The sequence below is a fragment of the Triticum dicoccoides genome, chromosome 7A (assembly GCF_002162155.2).
Source record: "Triticum dicoccoides isolate Atlit2015 ecotype Zavitan chromosome 7A, WEW_v2.0, whole genome shotgun sequence".
NCBI lineage: Eukaryota > Viridiplantae > Streptophyta > Magnoliopsida > Poales > Poaceae > Triticum > Triticum dicoccoides.
The window spans coordinates 631,644,408-631,660,379 of NC_041392.1; the positions used below are offsets into that span (position 1 = coordinate 631,644,408).

At 46.1% G+C, this 15,972-nt stretch overlaps 2 protein-coding genes across 2 annotated transcripts; one reads left to right on the plus strand and one right to left on the minus strand.

Moving 5' to 3' along the window:
- The first annotated feature begins 993 nt into the window (after window positions 1-993).
- LOC119329350 (uncharacterized protein At2g39910-like) lies at window positions 994-4,770 on the plus strand. The gene is made up of 7 exons (XM_037602382.1): window positions 994-1,556; window positions 1,813-1,899; window positions 2,074-2,264; window positions 3,162-3,357; window positions 3,534-3,598; window positions 3,688-3,789; window positions 4,419-4,770. Exons 1-7 carry the CDS (start codon window positions 1,047-1,049, stop codon window positions 4,534-4,536), a joined length of 1,269 nt encoding a protein of 422 aa, XP_037458279.1. The 5' UTR covers window positions 994-1,046; the 3' UTR covers window positions 4,537-4,770.
- Window positions 4,771-4,823: 53 nt separating this feature from the next.
- Window positions 4,824-6,494, minus strand: LOC119329351 (acetylajmalan esterase-like). Its single transcript, XM_037602383.1, has 4 exons — window positions 6,173-6,494; window positions 5,856-6,047; window positions 5,591-5,739; window positions 4,824-5,502 (listed from the first exon to the last, which is right to left on the minus strand). The coding sequence occupies exons 1-4, from the start codon at window positions 6,423-6,425 to the stop codon at window positions 4,984-4,986; spliced, it is 1,113 nt and encodes a 370-aa protein (XP_037458280.1). The 5' UTR covers window positions 6,426-6,494; the 3' UTR covers window positions 4,824-4,983.
- Between the last annotated feature and the right edge of the window lie 9,478 nt (window positions 6,495-15,972).

Genomic DNA, 15,972 nt, shown 5'->3' on the forward strand with positions numbered 1-15,972 from the left:
AGACTACCTCCCAAACTCTGAGCCGACACTGGAGCAGACCCCGTTGCAAACGGCGGATCTCGAGGGCACAAGTCCACCACAAGGATACCGCCGCTGCCATGATATGCCCGCTTGAACAGACTGGTTGCTAAATCCATCACCTACCATATAAACGACCGCCCCGCCAGATAAGAATTCGAATCTTCTTTATTCAGCACCACTGTCGCTGCCACCAAAGCTCAACGATCCAAAAACCTAAACTAGTAGGGCCCTAGAAACTAAAGCTAAAACGATCCATCAGCGTTGACTACCATCGGTAACTTCGTCACCTCTAGACATCACACAGGCGCACAACAGGTGGTATGGCAGACAGGTACGTACTCTGGCAACGAGTGCTCCGGCTACTCAGGCGCCCCAATACTTTGTGGCCTCACGCGTGCCCGATTCTCATCCACGAAAGCTAAGCGGTGCCGGTAATGCTACTTCTGAAACAATGCTCTTTACCTATGGTTTCCCACAAACTCACCCGCATGGGCAGCAGGCTCTCTCTGATATGGTCCGAGGCATCATGTGCGAGCATGGGGTAGAGGAACTCGACACATTGATGTGAAAGTTTCAACAAACTCACTAGAGCACGCGGGACGCGGCTGCCGCAATTTCGGCCGGAGGTGACAACCTCGAGCTCCGATGCGGGAAGCTGCAAATTAAGAGTGAAATATCATATAGAGTTCAATGGTGCAGTGTGAAGCGAATGGAATCGACAAGGCTCGCCGATGAGGGCAATCTTTGGCGTGCGACAGGACGGCGTGGCGGGGGACCCGATTCCAAATTCAAGCTCGCCTCCGGCACGTCGACGGCCTGTGCGACGCAGAGGTGGAAGTGGGCTCTCGTTGCGCGATGGTGCTGGCGATAGCAGCACCGCTTTAACCCACTTAGCGGCCTTGGGGAGCCCAAGGTTGGGGAATGGGTCTGACGGATGGGACCCGGCGGCAGCGGTGTCAACTCGGGTCAGGTTGCGGGTAACCCCTTCAACCCACTGAACAAACGGGTAGGGCCGTAGGGTAGCCATGCCGCCGCCCTCCACAGCCGCCGCTTCGGCGGCCCTCCGCCGCGAGGACCTCCTCCGCGTCGCCTCCCCGCTCCGCTCTCTGCTCGCCGCGGCGCCCTACGCGCCCCCCGAAGGCTCCGACACCTCCATCAAATCCCTCCTCGCCTCTCTCCTCCCGTCCACATCTGAGCCCCAGACGGGCGGGACCGGCAAGGAGGCCGTGGACCTGCTCCTCCTCTGCGCCGCCGCCCGCGCGGCCTCCGCGGAGGCCCCCGCGCTGCACTGGGTCCCGGAGGTGCTCTCCAAGGCGGCCGCCGCCGCGATGGAGGAGATGGCGGCGATGGGCGGGTGGGCCGGCATCGGGGAGATGTTGGTGGCCATGATGCCGGAGGCAGTGCCCCCGCTGAAGGCCGTGCTGAAGGATACAGGCGTGGACGCCAATGATGACATGATGATGATTGGCGCCGTGAAGCCGCCCAAGGAGCACGCCTTTGTCGCCGCGCACCAGTTCCGGTGGCTGTTGTCTCAGGTTCGTGCTCCATGATAGTTACACAAGCATCATTCTCTTTGCAAAGTAAATTCTAGGACCATGGCTGGATTGTAGTAAGGAGTAGTTTATTTAGGAAAACTTGACACCTGCTTGAATCAAAATGTTCAAATTACTGTGAGAAACACAAAATGTGTTGCAGTAAGTACCTGTGACAGCACCAGAAGCTTCAGTCACTAATTTTGAAGTGTTTCAGCATTAAAGGTGTTTACTGAAGTTGCTTCTCTGAGTGTTTCAGGTTAATTACCCCAAGCTTGGCGATCTGTGCTGGTTAGTCATTCCATGTGCTTTGACGGCATTGGATCATTGGTCACCCGACGTTAAGGTATGATGATGTTCTTTTTTGGTTTCTCTATTGAGGATAACATTAGTATGTGCTCAACAGCGGGCCTAACTTTTTCTTTAACCACATTCAGCTTGACCAGTAATGCTTATTTCAATTTCCCCTAAATTGCTGTTGGTGAGCATTTTGAGTGAGAATGATCCATATGATTGACAGGAACAAGGAATGATTAGCTTCATGCACATAGCAAAGAATGTGAAAGCAACAGAATTAAGTTTGTATGAAGATGCAATACTTGACGCGTGTTGCCATAACATTCCTGCAGATGATGAGTTATGGTATCGTGTTGTTGAGGTATCAGTGCTGCTCTTGACTTGCACTCAGAGAAGTAATCCACGTAGCCCTTGGTACAATCTTTTCCTACTTGTTTTTTATCCGTTTTATTCCATGTTGTAATCATGTCTATTCTTTCAAGATCTACTATCTCTGGAGGAACAAACCTCATCCTTCTCTGAATTACATTGGAGTATGGGTATTTGGAAATGTATAAGATAATTATTACTCCCTCCGATCCAAAATAAGTGTCGTAATTTTCAACCATGGTTGAACTAACGGTTGAACTAACCTTAGTTCAAAACTGCAACACTTATTATGGATCGGAGGGAGTATGATACAAATGTACTACTCAGCTAGCATTTTTAGAACAGTGGTATAGCCTTTTCCTTTTGCACCAAAAGCATAGTAAGGAGAGTGATATGGAAAGGAAAATTTTGTTAAGTGTGATGAAAATGTGGTCCTGATATTTTAATGATGGCTTGGGAAATCCACATTTACAAATGGAATGGTTTAAAACTGAAAAGCTGCTTTTAAGTGAGATAAAGACAGTTATACATCATCTTCTCTTTTTGTTCGTCAATAGTCACTCAAAGGCAACTTAGATATAATTTGTTCTACTTGGATTGAAGTGCATCATCATCATTGGGAATCTGAGATAATGGTTGTAGTCACTGTCTGAAGAATGCAAAGCTAGCAAAGAGACACTGACTTAAGTTACTCAGCTGTCTACTGGAAATGTTTGCATGCTAATATGAGTTTTATAGGTACCATCAGTCTGGTTCATATCTACTACTTCCTCCGTTTCGAATTACTTGTCGTAGGTATGGATGTATCTAGATGTATTTTAGTTTTAGATACATCCATTTCTGCGACGAGTAATTTGGAACGGAGGGAGTATAAAGTATAAACAGCAACTGCAGGTCTTGTCTTTTTTTTATACTTTAACTTCAGTTTTCCATTGGCTCCAGGTACGACCGTGTGCTTTCTGAGATGCTGGGCCACCTGGAACGGCAACCACTAAACAAAGAACGTCGTGTTGCATGGCTTACCCTTATCGGACCGGTTTTCGATTCTATGGGACTCTTCCTATTGGCACATTTTCGTCTCCTGTTCTCTCTCTTTTTCCAATGGATACATGCTGATGATGATAGAACAGTTCTTCTGGTGAGGAAATTGCCCTGATTATGGACAATGTAATTATACGTGTATTGGTTGACAGCTCCATGGTACACCCACAGTAGAGGACAATTAAACTTTACCTTGTAATTATATGAAATTATTATATAGGTATTGATAGACAAGAGCTTTTGAAATATATTTTAGCCATGAATTGTTTGCAGGTTTTAGAACGAGTTCATACAGTTATTAAGCTTACCTGGATCAGGAAGTCACCCTACACTTCAAGGTACAGGAATTATGATACTTCTTATCGCTATCTTCTGTTTCTCCACTTGCTGAATCTGGAAGCTTCGAACTCACTTTATTTGTATTTAGGCTGGTGGATGAGCTTGTTCTTTTGTATAAAGAGTCAGCCACACGGAAGAGCCGTGAGATGATGAGAAATCACATAATGGAAATACTCATGCTACTCCAGAAGTAAGATTATTCTTCACTAGTGATTTTAGTTTGCATCACATTCTGGTGGTTTCTTGATCACGACCAGCTAAAACGAAGTCCCATTAAGCAGATAAATTTTATATTAGTTATTTCCCGTTTAAAGCATTTCGGTACTAATACTATCAAATGGCAGTTGAATATCTCTCAGAGTAATTAGGTTCGGATATTAGAATTGTACACCGGTTAGCTATCATTCTACTATCTGGGTGCTACTTGCTGGCAGGGCACTTAAATTAGATACTCGTATCTTATTCTTCACTGTATCTTGCTTATTACTTTTACGAATTAGTGTTGTAGATAACCTTCTATTATTTCATCGCAGCATGTTTAGACTGCACACGAACCAAGTCAGTTTATGTCCAGGAATACTGGTTACCTTCTGTTGGTTTCTGCCGCTTGGATTCAGGGGAAAATTGCTGTTGCCTTTTTTTTCAAAACGGAAAATTGCTGTTGCCTTAAATCTTAATACAGTATATACTTATGGACATATCCAGCCAGAACTCCTACTTGAATTTTTTATATTTAATTTGTACTTATTACTGCATTTCATCATTTCTTCCTCTGAGATCTATCATTCGGTATTCTCATTGTAAGATGTACTCTTGTAGATGCAAGGGGCAGCAGTTTGAGGAAGCTTGGAAGAAGCATGAAGCTGATCTAGATTTAACATTGTTGCTATCCCGTTTCAAAGAACTTTGCACTGAAGATGGTTCGCTAGATATTTGAGTTCAACTGGTATTCTCGATGTAGATAGTTGTTTAACATAGATCAAATCAAGGCTGTTAAATCTTAGCTGTCAGTGTTTGAACTTGGGCGAGTGTATTTGCCCGTGGTTTTTTCCTGTAAGATTTGCACTCGTATTCTCAGCTAGATACATGAACTGAGGCAAACATACCAGGGGCAAGCCACTCTTATGCTGTAACTTTGTAACTTCCTGTAGGTTTGTAACTGTGTACTAAATGAACACGTAAAATCCTCTCAATTTACTTGAGAGGTGTAACTTTGTAACTGTGTACCCTGGTCGACATGCTAAACTGCATCTTTACTTTTATTTTAGCTCGGAGTAGTTTAATCTGGATACATAGTGCAGAGCCATGGAAGAACTCATCGAAGGCTCAAAATGTCGCGACGAGGCTTCCATCGTCTAGTCTAGGGGAGAATCAAAACAGTCTATCATGTCTGCCCATTTTTCTCCTCCAGGAAGCTGAGTATCTGCGGCTGCAGGTACCTCCCGTGGTAGATGAGCCTGAACATGGCCTTGTACGCCGCCTGCGTCATGTGGATGCCGTCCCAGCTCACGTACGCCGACGGGTCCGCGCACGCCGCCGTCCCCTCCACGCCGCACATCCGCCTCTCGTCGTAGTTGTACCTGCCGCCGGCGCCGCAGCATGCCGTGTGCGTGCTATTCTCGTCGAAGCCGAGCGCCGTGGCACCCTTGAGGAGGCCGAGGAAGGAGTTGAAGTAGTCGGCGTAGGCGATGGCCGCGTCGGGGTACGACTCCCTGAGGCCGGCGACGGCTCGCTGGAGCTGCGCGTTGTGCTTGGCGGCGAAGAGGTTAAGGTCGTTGAGGCAGCCCGCGGAGTCGTAGGCCGACTGCTCCGGCGAGGCCATCGCGGTGAGGTAGCTCGGGAAGCACCCGATGGGGAAGTTGCCCGGGACGATGACTCTGCTCGCGCCCATGTCCAGCACTTCCTGTGATGATGGAGGCACCTCGACAGAGTTAGTTCCTGAGGTTAATCTATTAGCCTTAGGTGTAAGAGGAGGTGTTTGATGGCAGTACCTTGGTGGCGTCGATGATGGTATGAACCACGGCTGGGATTAGTTTCTCCACCTCACTGACAGACTTGTTCCCGAAGAACGCGTAGTTGTAGTCATTTCCTCCGATCTCCCCGACCAGAACCAGAGAAGATTGGAGCCTTTTGCGAATTTCTGCACGCACAAATTTTACATAGAGGATTAGTATGTCTGACTGTTGAAAGAAAACAGAGTGCGTACTGAGACTGAGAGAAAGTAATAGGAGGGAATTTTTTTTTTTTTTGAATTGCCTTCGTCGGTGTCGAAGGTGGACTTCATGAAGTCCTTGAACCACCGGAGCTGCAGCTTGAGGGAGAAGGTCCGGTTGGACTGGTCGTCGGGGTCCATGGCGGTGGCTCCGGCGACGGCGAAGTTGACGCCGTGGTCGAAGCTCGTGTTCTTGGCCAGGTAAGGGTTGAGGAACGGGAGGCCCATGTCCTGAGCTGCATTTGCACGTGAGAACAGAACACTGAGTGAGTGTCACGTACGTTTACTACAGTGCAGTACTACTACTGTTCACTCTGAAGCAGAGTATGCATGCACTGCTAGTTGGGACGAACGTGCGTACCGAGGAAGTCGATCATGAGGAGGCCGTCGGAGCATCGGCCGGTGGGGCGGCCGAAGGTGACGCCGTAGGGGAGGTGCTTGATGGTCTCGAAGGCGCCCGGCGGCGCCTCCTTGGCCAGGTTGCCCGTGTCCGTGATGGAGTCGCCGAGGCTGTAGATCGCCGCCACCGCGCCCTCGCCGCCGCCTTGCCCGCGGCAGCAACACACGTGCAGAGCAGCAGCGACGAGGAGGAGGAAAGCTGCCGAGGAAGCCATGCAGAAAACGGTTCTAACAAATGACAGGAGTCGATCGAGCTAGCGAGTGATGATGAGGACTCCGTGTGCTCGCCGTGGCCTCTATTTATACGCACGTCGAAGAGGCAGCAGGGCAGAAACAGTGAGAGCCGCACGCGCACCATCCGGCCGGGTGTTCTAGAGAGAAGCGTGGGGTGGTGGTTCTTTCGTTGCTGGGACGGCGCGCGTGTGGGGGTGTGGCGAGAAAACATTCTGTCTGTCGCTTTTGCTGCTGATCCTCGGGTTTCTGCTTTCCTTTGGACTAGAGTCATCAGCAGCAGGGAAAAGAAGGAAAAGCAACAGCTAGCCTGCCGTTGATCATCACGTATGTACCAGAGCGTTTAAATCACTATCTCTTTTCGGAGGGAGTACGTTTCTCTGAAAAGATAACGAAATCTTACGAGAAAGAACGGAATTCTTTTTTACGCCTTGAGCGAAGATAGAACAAAGATGAGCAACAGCCTTGCGCTGCTCACGACGCGCGCACGTACGTTTCCCGTGGGAAGAAAACGAAATCATCCGGGCATATTCTGACGTAAGTTGCGTGCTTTGCAATTCGCATTGCATATGTCACAACAAAATTTGAGAAGCTGAAAACCGGTGGATCTCAAACTGGCAATAAGACTCTAGACAGAGAATTTGATGAGAACATGGAAGAGGAAAAAGAGATGAAGGATGCAAATGCTAACAGGAGAATTGAGGACCCCCGACTCAACTGAAAAGGAGCAGGAGGATCTAGACCTGGTTGATTATAATGCAAGTTAAGAGCAGGATTCCTTTGGTACTATGATAAAAAAAAGCCGAAAAGAAAGGAAAAGGTTGCAACAAAGGATCTGAGATGATCAGAAGATGTGATAGCCTTAAGGACAGAGAGGATCTGAAGATTGCAGGTCTAGCTAAGGAGATGGATGCCAATAAGGATGACTATGATGATAATAGAGCAGCCCATGAGCTAGCAAGGATGGCTAGAGGTCCATTATGTAGTGGCTGGTTTGAAGAAGCCCCCTCTGAAATTTTCTCTGTACTGGTCGATGATGTAACTGTAGTTACTATCTAATAAAGAGGGATTGTTTTTATCAAAAAAAAGGATGACTATGATGAGGAAAACATCCTTACTGTTCTTGATTCTTCTAACAATAAATTTTCTTATGTGGCCCATGATGTGGGGTGGATTTAGAAAAATATATTGATATAACTAATTATAATATCAATCTTATTAAGCTAGTTGAACAAGTTGGAGTTGACTTGTGGATAAATAATAATTCTAATAAAAAATCTCAACTCCAGTTAAGGAGATGAGACATGTGATTCAAACAGGATATCATAACATTGAAGAACAGCTTGGGGATGAGGAAGATAGTGATATGGATACAAAAGATGCCAGTTGGGATCATTTTAAACATTTTTTCACTAAAAACAAGAAAAAAAAGTTAGGGCCCCACATAACTCTGGAGGTTAACCTGTTGTCCTGATTAAAGGATTGGATAAATCTAGCAAAAATAAAAAAAGCTAGTGGAACATTTTCTTAATGAGGGATATTATTTGGAATATGAGGGGCTTTGGTGGGATGTGAAAAGGAGATTCCTTAGGCCTCGTTTGATAGGAAGGGATTGTAGAGGTTTTTTGGGGGGGGGGATTTCAGGGGATTTGGTGAATCTCCCTCTTCCACCCAATCCCCTCAAAACCCCTTAAATTCTCAAAACCCTTCCTTTCACAATCCTCTTTGTTTAAAATTTCTATTTGGTAGAAAGGGTTTGTCATGTTGACATAACATGGTGTAGAACATTCAAAAATCCAATCTTTACAATGTAACTGATTAACAGTAAATGGTTAAAATAGTTTGGCATTTTACAAAACAGATGAAGCAATGGGTGGTGTAGTGTCGTTGCGTTTGAGCACTCCATTTACTTCTGAATTTCACTTTCTGCTAGCCGCAGGCGAAAAATGCAGCGCAAACTGTGAACTCTGTTCTAATACAGATGTGATGTCCTAGATTGGGCAGCTTCCTTCCAAGATGGAACACTTTGACTACAGGAACGTATGCCATGGCCACTCACCCTGAGGATGAGCACGGGGAGGCCCTCGGCGGCGACGTAGGGCGCGATGAGCTTGGCGGAGGAGAGGCGCACGCCGAGGCTCTCGATGAGCTGGACAACGGCGCCGTCGTGCCGGCTCCGCCCCATGAAGTACACCTTCCTGCCGAACCCGAGCGCGCCCGCCCCGGCGCTCCAGGAAGCCCAGAGCCTGAGCTCATCAAGCCCCTGACGCCGTCGGCCAGCATGGCTGCGTACCCTGGCGCGCGTGCGGCGATGGCGGCTGCATCCTCCGTCGACGCGCCGTGGTCCCGCAGAAGCTCCGCCACCGCCGCCTCGCGCGGGTCGCCGCGGGCGGAGGAGAGGGAGATCGCGGCGTGTGCGGTGGTGGTGACGGGGCGGCGGGGCGGGACCTGGAGGCCGAGACGAAGAGGCGGGCGGGGCGTGTTCCCTGCGTGTGCCCTCGGGGCTTGGGAGACGCGTGGATAGAAGGGGATCGAAGGGGGATGAAAGGGATTGGGCTGTGCAAACCACGTGAAACAAATGGGCCGTCGGGGTTTTGAGAGGATTTTGGGCCCCGCGGGGTTGATCCTCTGGAAACCCCCTCAAACCCCTTGTACCAAATGAGGCCTCGGGGAGTTGGTGATGGATAGAAAAGAGGATTTCCTAGGGTTATAGGAGACCGTGAGGCAAACTTTCTCCAGAAATGATTTACGAAATATCTGTGTTGGTAAAACTTCCACTGGCATCGTACCCCTACCAGAGAAAATTTGGAGGGCTTTTCTTAGGGACGCGGAGTTTCTGCACCCGAGCTCAAATGAGCTCGGGTGAACAGTAAAATCAAAACTAAATAAAAAAATAAAAAAATCCAATTTTTTTTGGGAGAAACATTGACAAAAGTTCTAAGTGCTTGCAAAAATTCGCCATGAAATCACATTTCTAGAAGGCGTGGCAAAAAAAAAACAAAATCAGTACTGTGAAAAAGCTACTTTCAAAAGCATTTTGGAGCACTGAATTTGTTTTTTTTGCCACGCTTTACAGGAATGTGATTTCATGATGAATTTTTGCAAGCACTTAGAACTTTTATCAATGTTTCTCCCAAATTTTTTTGGAAATTTTAAATTTTTTTTATTTTTTTTCGATTTTACTGTTCACCGAGCTCAAATGAGCTCGGGAGCAGAAAGGCACTTTCGTTTTCTTAGGAGTTAATTATACTACATTGGATGTTATGTCCCAGAATGATGGATAATATTATACCAAAATGACCGTGCATGATGTGAAGGATAAATTCTTCTGGGATTTGGTGTTGGTTTATGGAGATGCTCAACCTGAGGGAAAAGTTAGATTCCTTGCTGCGCTATCTAGGGTATTACAAGATAGTATCAACGCCATACTAGTTGGAGGGGAGTTTTAATACAATTAGGAAGCTTCAGAGTAAAATAAACCCGGAACTCCTAATGCTCTATTGAAACAGGCTGGTCTAAAAGAGCTTCAAATTCATGAGAGGTCATTTACTTGGCCAAGTGCAGAAATGCCTACTGCTGGCCTTTCGAAAACATTGTTAGTGGCGTCGAGGGCAGACGCCGCTAGTTGATCGCCAATACCATTTCGGCCACAATCAACATGAACGTTGAACAACGACGGTCGCCTTTCCCTCTTTGCTGCCTTTCGGTTATTGAAGTTGATGTAGCCTTTGGGAAAAAGTGACTGGATCTTGATTCAATCTCGACTGGTATTATTTTTGGCAGAGAGATCAATATTTCATTGTCAAGGAAACAAATAAAAACCCGAGAATAAGAGTAAATCTTTGCTTATACTCAAATTTTTTGTATAGGATGGATGCAAGTTTTGGTATTGGAAATAAGAATACATCGATCTATTAATAGAACAAAACTTGATAGATGTCCGTGCACTTGTTGCTAGAATAGAGGCTAGAGACGAGACTAGATGCGAAGAAGCAACGTCTACTTCTTTATTATATAAGAAGAAAGAAGTATGCAAGATCAAAAATCCGCAGATCAACAATGAAAGTCAAGAAGATACTAATCCAACTTTTAGAAACAACAAGGTTGGAAAAAGCGATAGAAACAAAACGAGACGGCTGGCCTTCGCGGGTGCTTAAGAGCCCTAGGCATGGCCAAGGCGGTAATATATCTTTTACTATCAAGGTGTATTTATGATTGTTATATATGTGCCGATATAAATTTAGGGCATATAAATAAGTTAACTACTAGCTATTGCCATTGGAATATGGCCCGTTTGGTATATCAGTGCAATATGAAATGATTTCTCGCTTGGGTAGACAATTTCTTGATTGCCTTGCCTAGACTTTCATTTATGCCCTAGGCAGCCATTTGGCCATCACTTAGCGCCTAAGCGTGTCTAAACACCTCCTAGGCACTAGGAGGCGCTGCTTTTTCCAACAGAGGGAGCAGTTACGGAAATTGGACATCTTTTTAAATGTCTGCTTGTGGTTTTTGTTTTCTTTGGTACTATTCTAGTCAACATTTGATGAATGTACTTTAATGTATCAAAAAATCATTGATGAAATAATATAAGAAATAAGGAAAAAAGAAGTATACGGACGAGATGCGGCCAAGATGAGGCCGCGCGTTTGGCGCACAGCCAGCGCATTTCTGAAAACGACTAGACGCCGCCTCATTACCATCCTCAAATAGACGAAATTTGGATAAAACGGACAACCTTTGGGGTCGTGTGCGTTGGAATTTCCCTAAAAAAGCCGTGGTTTTTTATTACAGAAATCAGAAAGAAACTCTCTTTATATTAAAAAAGAGAGAGAGAGACCGTCGCTTTGCTGCTGCCAAGGATGTCACGTAGGATCGGATCGAGTCCGAGATGTGGGGCTCTCCTCTTGACTGCAGTCCGAACAAATTCTTACTTTAGCGGCAGAAGATCGCATAGAGATCGGCAAGAGCCTGCAGCCGTTGCTCACCACGCAAGTCCGTTTGCTGTAAAAGCACACGTAGTTCCTTCATTCTGAATTACTCCCCCCGTTTGGAAATACTTGTCATCAAAATGGATAAAAAAGGGTGTATCTAAAACTAAAATACATCTAGATACATCCCCTTTTATTCATCTTAATGACAAGTATTTTCGGACAAAGGGAGTACTTGTCTTGAATTTGTTTAGATATAGATGTATCTAGACTCATTTTAGTGCTAGATATCTCCGTATCTAGACAAATCTAAGACAAGTAATTCGAAATGGAGGGAGTAGTTCGCAATTCTCATTGTGCTGTGCTGGACTACGAAAATGAAATCGTAGCCCTACAACTCTGAACCTGAATGAGCCTTGCACTACTACCACCAGTGCACTGCTGGCGTGGCGTATACAAAGATCGAGCTACAGAACCAACTACGTACGACGCGCACGCACGCACGATCGATCGAGCAGAGTGGAGGATACGGGGGTGCCACCTTTTTCTTCTTGCACGCCAACTTTGCGCCGATACGGCGTTGGCCGGTGGAGGATGATAGAACTGCTCGCCGCCGCGCGCGCGATCGTGCGGGCCGGCGAAAACTTGTGGCGGCTGGAGCGACGGAATCTTGTGACGATTGTGCGCCTTGTCGATGGAACTTGACAAGCACGCGTGTCCATGGCATGGCTTGGTCGGCGAACAATTGGCGGTGCGCGGCTGAGGATCGCCACTGTGGTGAAAGCAGCATGTCCGGAGGCCTCGGCCCTCGGTTGTGTGGAGCTCCTGTGCGTAACGTGCGAGCGCCGATGTGTACAGCAGATCGGACGGCAGACAGCAGACTCCAGCGGCCGGCCGGTGCTCCGGGTTTCGGGAGAGGGCGAGAGCGAGAGGCCGGGACGAAGCGAAAACGGACATGCACGTCCCGAGAAGAGACGCCCGGTGGGCGACGCACACGTCCATGTTGGCGTGTCACAACTCACAAGCCATGAAAGCATTTTCGACGTGATGTGGTGTCCATTGGCCGGCGCTCGAGGTTACTGTGCAGTTTGTGGAGTACATTCTCTGGTCTCCGTGGCTCCAGTTCGTTCACGGTGGATCCATCTTTGTGCTTTTCTTATTCCAGAAAAATTAAACACATCAGCTTTTTTTTGTAATAATAGAAATACAAGGTTGAGAATGTTTTACACCCTATGTGCTCCCTGCGGTTTGAAATGTGTTTTCTTTTTCTGTCCATGTCACACCTTTCGTTGATCGCCAACACCATTTCGGCCACAATCACCATGAACATCGAACAACGACGGTCGTCTTTGGTTCTTTGCTGCCTTTCGGTTATTCAAGTTGATGTAGCCTTTGGGAGAAAAGTGACTGGGTCTTGATTCAGTCTCAACTGGTATTATTTTTGCCAGAGAGATCAATATTTCATTGTCAAGGCAACAAATAAAAACCTGAGAATAGGAATAAATCATTGTCTCGTCACATTCCCTTATATAAGGCCACTATGAAAAATACAATTTGCATCTATACAAGGCTACTAACTGTAATCGAGGCAAAAATTAATGATGTTTTCTCGTACTATCAACTGTTTTAATGCTTGCATGCATGTAGTCATAATGACACTGTGCTACTTCCTTCTAATTCCTTCCTTGCATGCATGTGGACGTATTAATGATCCCAGTTAACGAAAAGAAAAGTGAACTTGTAAAGTAGTCATTAAATTTTACCTTGATACCTGTAATTTGAGTTTGTGGCCTTGTATAAGGGAATGGAGGGACTATCAAACATGTACATTATGAAATATAACTCATGATGTATCGAGTGATGTGCATTTGGTATTCTAGATGTATAACGCTACTCAGTTTTGCCACTAAACATTTTCACTACTCAAAAATGCCGCTATTCTGTCAGATCAAGCTTAAAAAACCATTTTTCACCGTTATCGTTTGGTCAATACACGTTGACTGAAGTTAGATGACGAAATTACCCCTATTCTATTTGTTAGGGGCGCATAAGAAAAAGAGAATAAAATTTTGGATTTTAGGAGGGCAGGGGTTCGAACCCAAGACCACGGGGTATACAAGCACGCAAGCTAACCAACTGAGCCATAGAAGCGATTTGTTGTGTCAAGAGATTAAAGCTTTATATACTGATATCTGAACCTAACTAAACAGAACCTGATCTAATCCTTGACCCGATCTGTTCGTGGCAGTTTCCCCAGCCAGAACGAATATCCCAAGCCACCGCCGCCGCCTGCCAAACTCTTCACCTGGCACCGCCGGTCGCCGGGCTGCTCGCTTAGCTCCGGCGCGCCCCCACTCGCCGCAGCTGCAACGCCTCGCGCCGAGTGTCGCCACCCATCGCAGCTTCGGCTCCTCCTCCTGCCCGGCACCGCCACCGGAGGCAGGCGGCTCCGGCGCTTCTCCCGACTGACTCCGCAGCTATTCCCGAGTCTTGAAGTGCATTTTTCCACGGCAATGGCGACAGACAGCAGGACCGAATCGAAGGGTTGCGTCGGCCACAGGATGCCCCAACATGACATAGGCTCTGAAATTCCTGTATTGTGAGTATACTAATTATGAGTGTGCGTGTGTGGTTCAGTATAGCTTGTAGAGGTCGAAATTTGTACGTACAATTTGTAGTAGCTGAATTTTGGGCATGGCAGTCTGCCTCATTTGTTCATGTCTACTCGTACCAGACATATTCTTCTAGCCGGGCAGCCACTCGTGTATATCTGTTGTCCAAACTAACTTTCAAACCCAATCTCAACTAGCTAGCAACAAGAAAAGATACGAGACATTAATGTGTTGGATTATTATACCATGTAACTTATAAGGGATATATCTCCATATAAATCATAACATCTCGTTAGCTCAGTTGGTTAGCTCGCACCGTCCTGCTCTCCCAAATTTTATTCTCTTTTTCTCATGCGTCCCTTACAAATGGGATAGGGGTAGTTTCGTCATCTAACATCAGTCAACGTGTATTGACCAAATGGTAACGATGAAAATGGTTTTTTTGAGCTTGATCTAACAGAACGGTGGCATTTTTGAGTGGTCAAAATGTTTAGTGGCAAAACTGAGTAGCGTTATACAGCCGATGGCAAAACTGATAAAAACCCTCTTCTTTATAAATATGGTCAAAGTTTGTAATGTTTGACTTTTGCAAAAACCTATAAGCACTACATGGGAGGGAGTATTGACCACGTCTTTCAAGTGGATGATTAGATCAAATGATGTCTGCGCACGTGCCACGACATTGAGGTAAAGTAGTGTAGTACTAAATAGTGCTCATTGTTAGAACAATACACCGGTGTAATAGAGGTGGCTATAGCACATTTTTTTGCCCTCAACCTTGTGTTCCTGCTCAACCACCTCAAAAGTCAAAATTATTCATAACTATGCATCCCCACCATTATTATGTCTTCTCATGAATGGCGGGGATACCAATGCGTCACCATAACTAGCTATCTTGCTGGTGTGCGCTAGGATATCATGATGTTTGGGTGAGACACTCCTCGGATTTGGGAAAAAGTTGATCTTGACAATTCGACTACATCGAACACTAGAAGGTGCACCTTAGCAATAGTACCAAACCTTCTAGTGGTTATCGACCGAAGGCACATCAGCCTGAACATAAAGGTCCAGTTCCTACGTGCAATCGATAATATGAAAGAAAATGTGAATATTAATCTGAATATTTGCTAACAAGGGAGAATGGTTGATTCATTTGGGGTTGTGAAAAAATCAGTTCATCACCCATTGTTGGACAATTCAGTTTAGAAGTTGCAACAATGGTTAACTTTAGAATTAACTAAAACCCAACCCTAAATGAAGACCTAAGAGCAACTCTAGCAGAGTTGCCATATAAGCATTCGTCATAATGCATCCATATGCATTTGGACGCTGGCCAGGCGACGCGCAAACTTACAGTCGCCATATTGGCTGCCTCCATATTTTTTTATTTTATATATGTTGCATCAAAACAATAGTCACACACCAAATTTGAGGGATTAAAACACTAATTTGTGCTAAGTTGCATTACAAAGTTCTTACATAGGGGGAGAAATATTTTTTGCGACATTTTTATATCATAGGTTCAAAATTTGTCGCTTTTTCGAAACTATAGGGTGATTTTGAGCCCCACCACATCGATAGTGAATGGTATGGATGAGGCACATGCATATGCGATGAGTCCACTCGTCCTCTAGGCATGACGGTGTGACTATCCGTTAACATCGTCTTTGTCCCATTCCAGCCCGCAATCATCGAGGAGGGCTAGGTCCAATATGGCACAGTTTGTCTTGGTGAATGTAACCACCTCCATGTTGAATGTGTGTCCTCTAATGTGCTCACTCTCTGCCACCAACTCTGTTGTTTCTCCTAGTAATAGAACCAGATGGCGGGATCCCTCTTCGTTGCTAACACCTTCCCGGCGGCGGTCTCCTTGTAGGTTTCACCGGGGCAGGTGGCTGAGGCGTAGGTGGCATAGCGCTCATCCTATGCCTTCTTAACAATGAAGCGATGGGGAGCATGTGGTTGCCGATATGAGCTACATTGGCGAT

Excerpts from the sequence above, each read along its gene's own strand:
- LOC119329350 (XM_037602382.1), top strand. The coding sequence starts at position 1,047 with ATGCCGCCGCCCTCCACAGCCGCCGCTTCGGCGGCCCTCCGCCGCGAG. Across the intron at positions 1,557-1,812 it reads TCCGGTGGCTGTTGTCTCAG|GTTAATTACCCCAAGCTTGG; the intron begins GTTCGTGCTCCA and ends TGAGTGTTTCAG. Across the intron at positions 3,358-3,533 it reads ATGATAGAACAGTTCTTCTG|GTTTTAGAACGAGTTCATAC; the intron begins GTGAGGAAATTG and ends AATTGTTTGCAG.
- LOC119329351 (XM_037602383.1), bottom strand. The coding sequence starts at position 6,425 with ATGGCTTCCTCGGCAGCTTTCCTCCTCCTCGTCGCTGCTGCTCTGCAC. Across the intron at positions 5,740-5,855 it reads CACCTTCGACACCGACGAAG|AAATTCGCAAAAGGCTCCAA; the intron begins GCAATTCAAAAA and ends TTGTGCGTGCAG. Across the intron at positions 5,503-5,590 it reads CCATCATCGACGCCACCAAG|GAAGTGCTGGACATGGGCGC; the intron begins GTACTGCCATCA and ends CCATCATCACAG.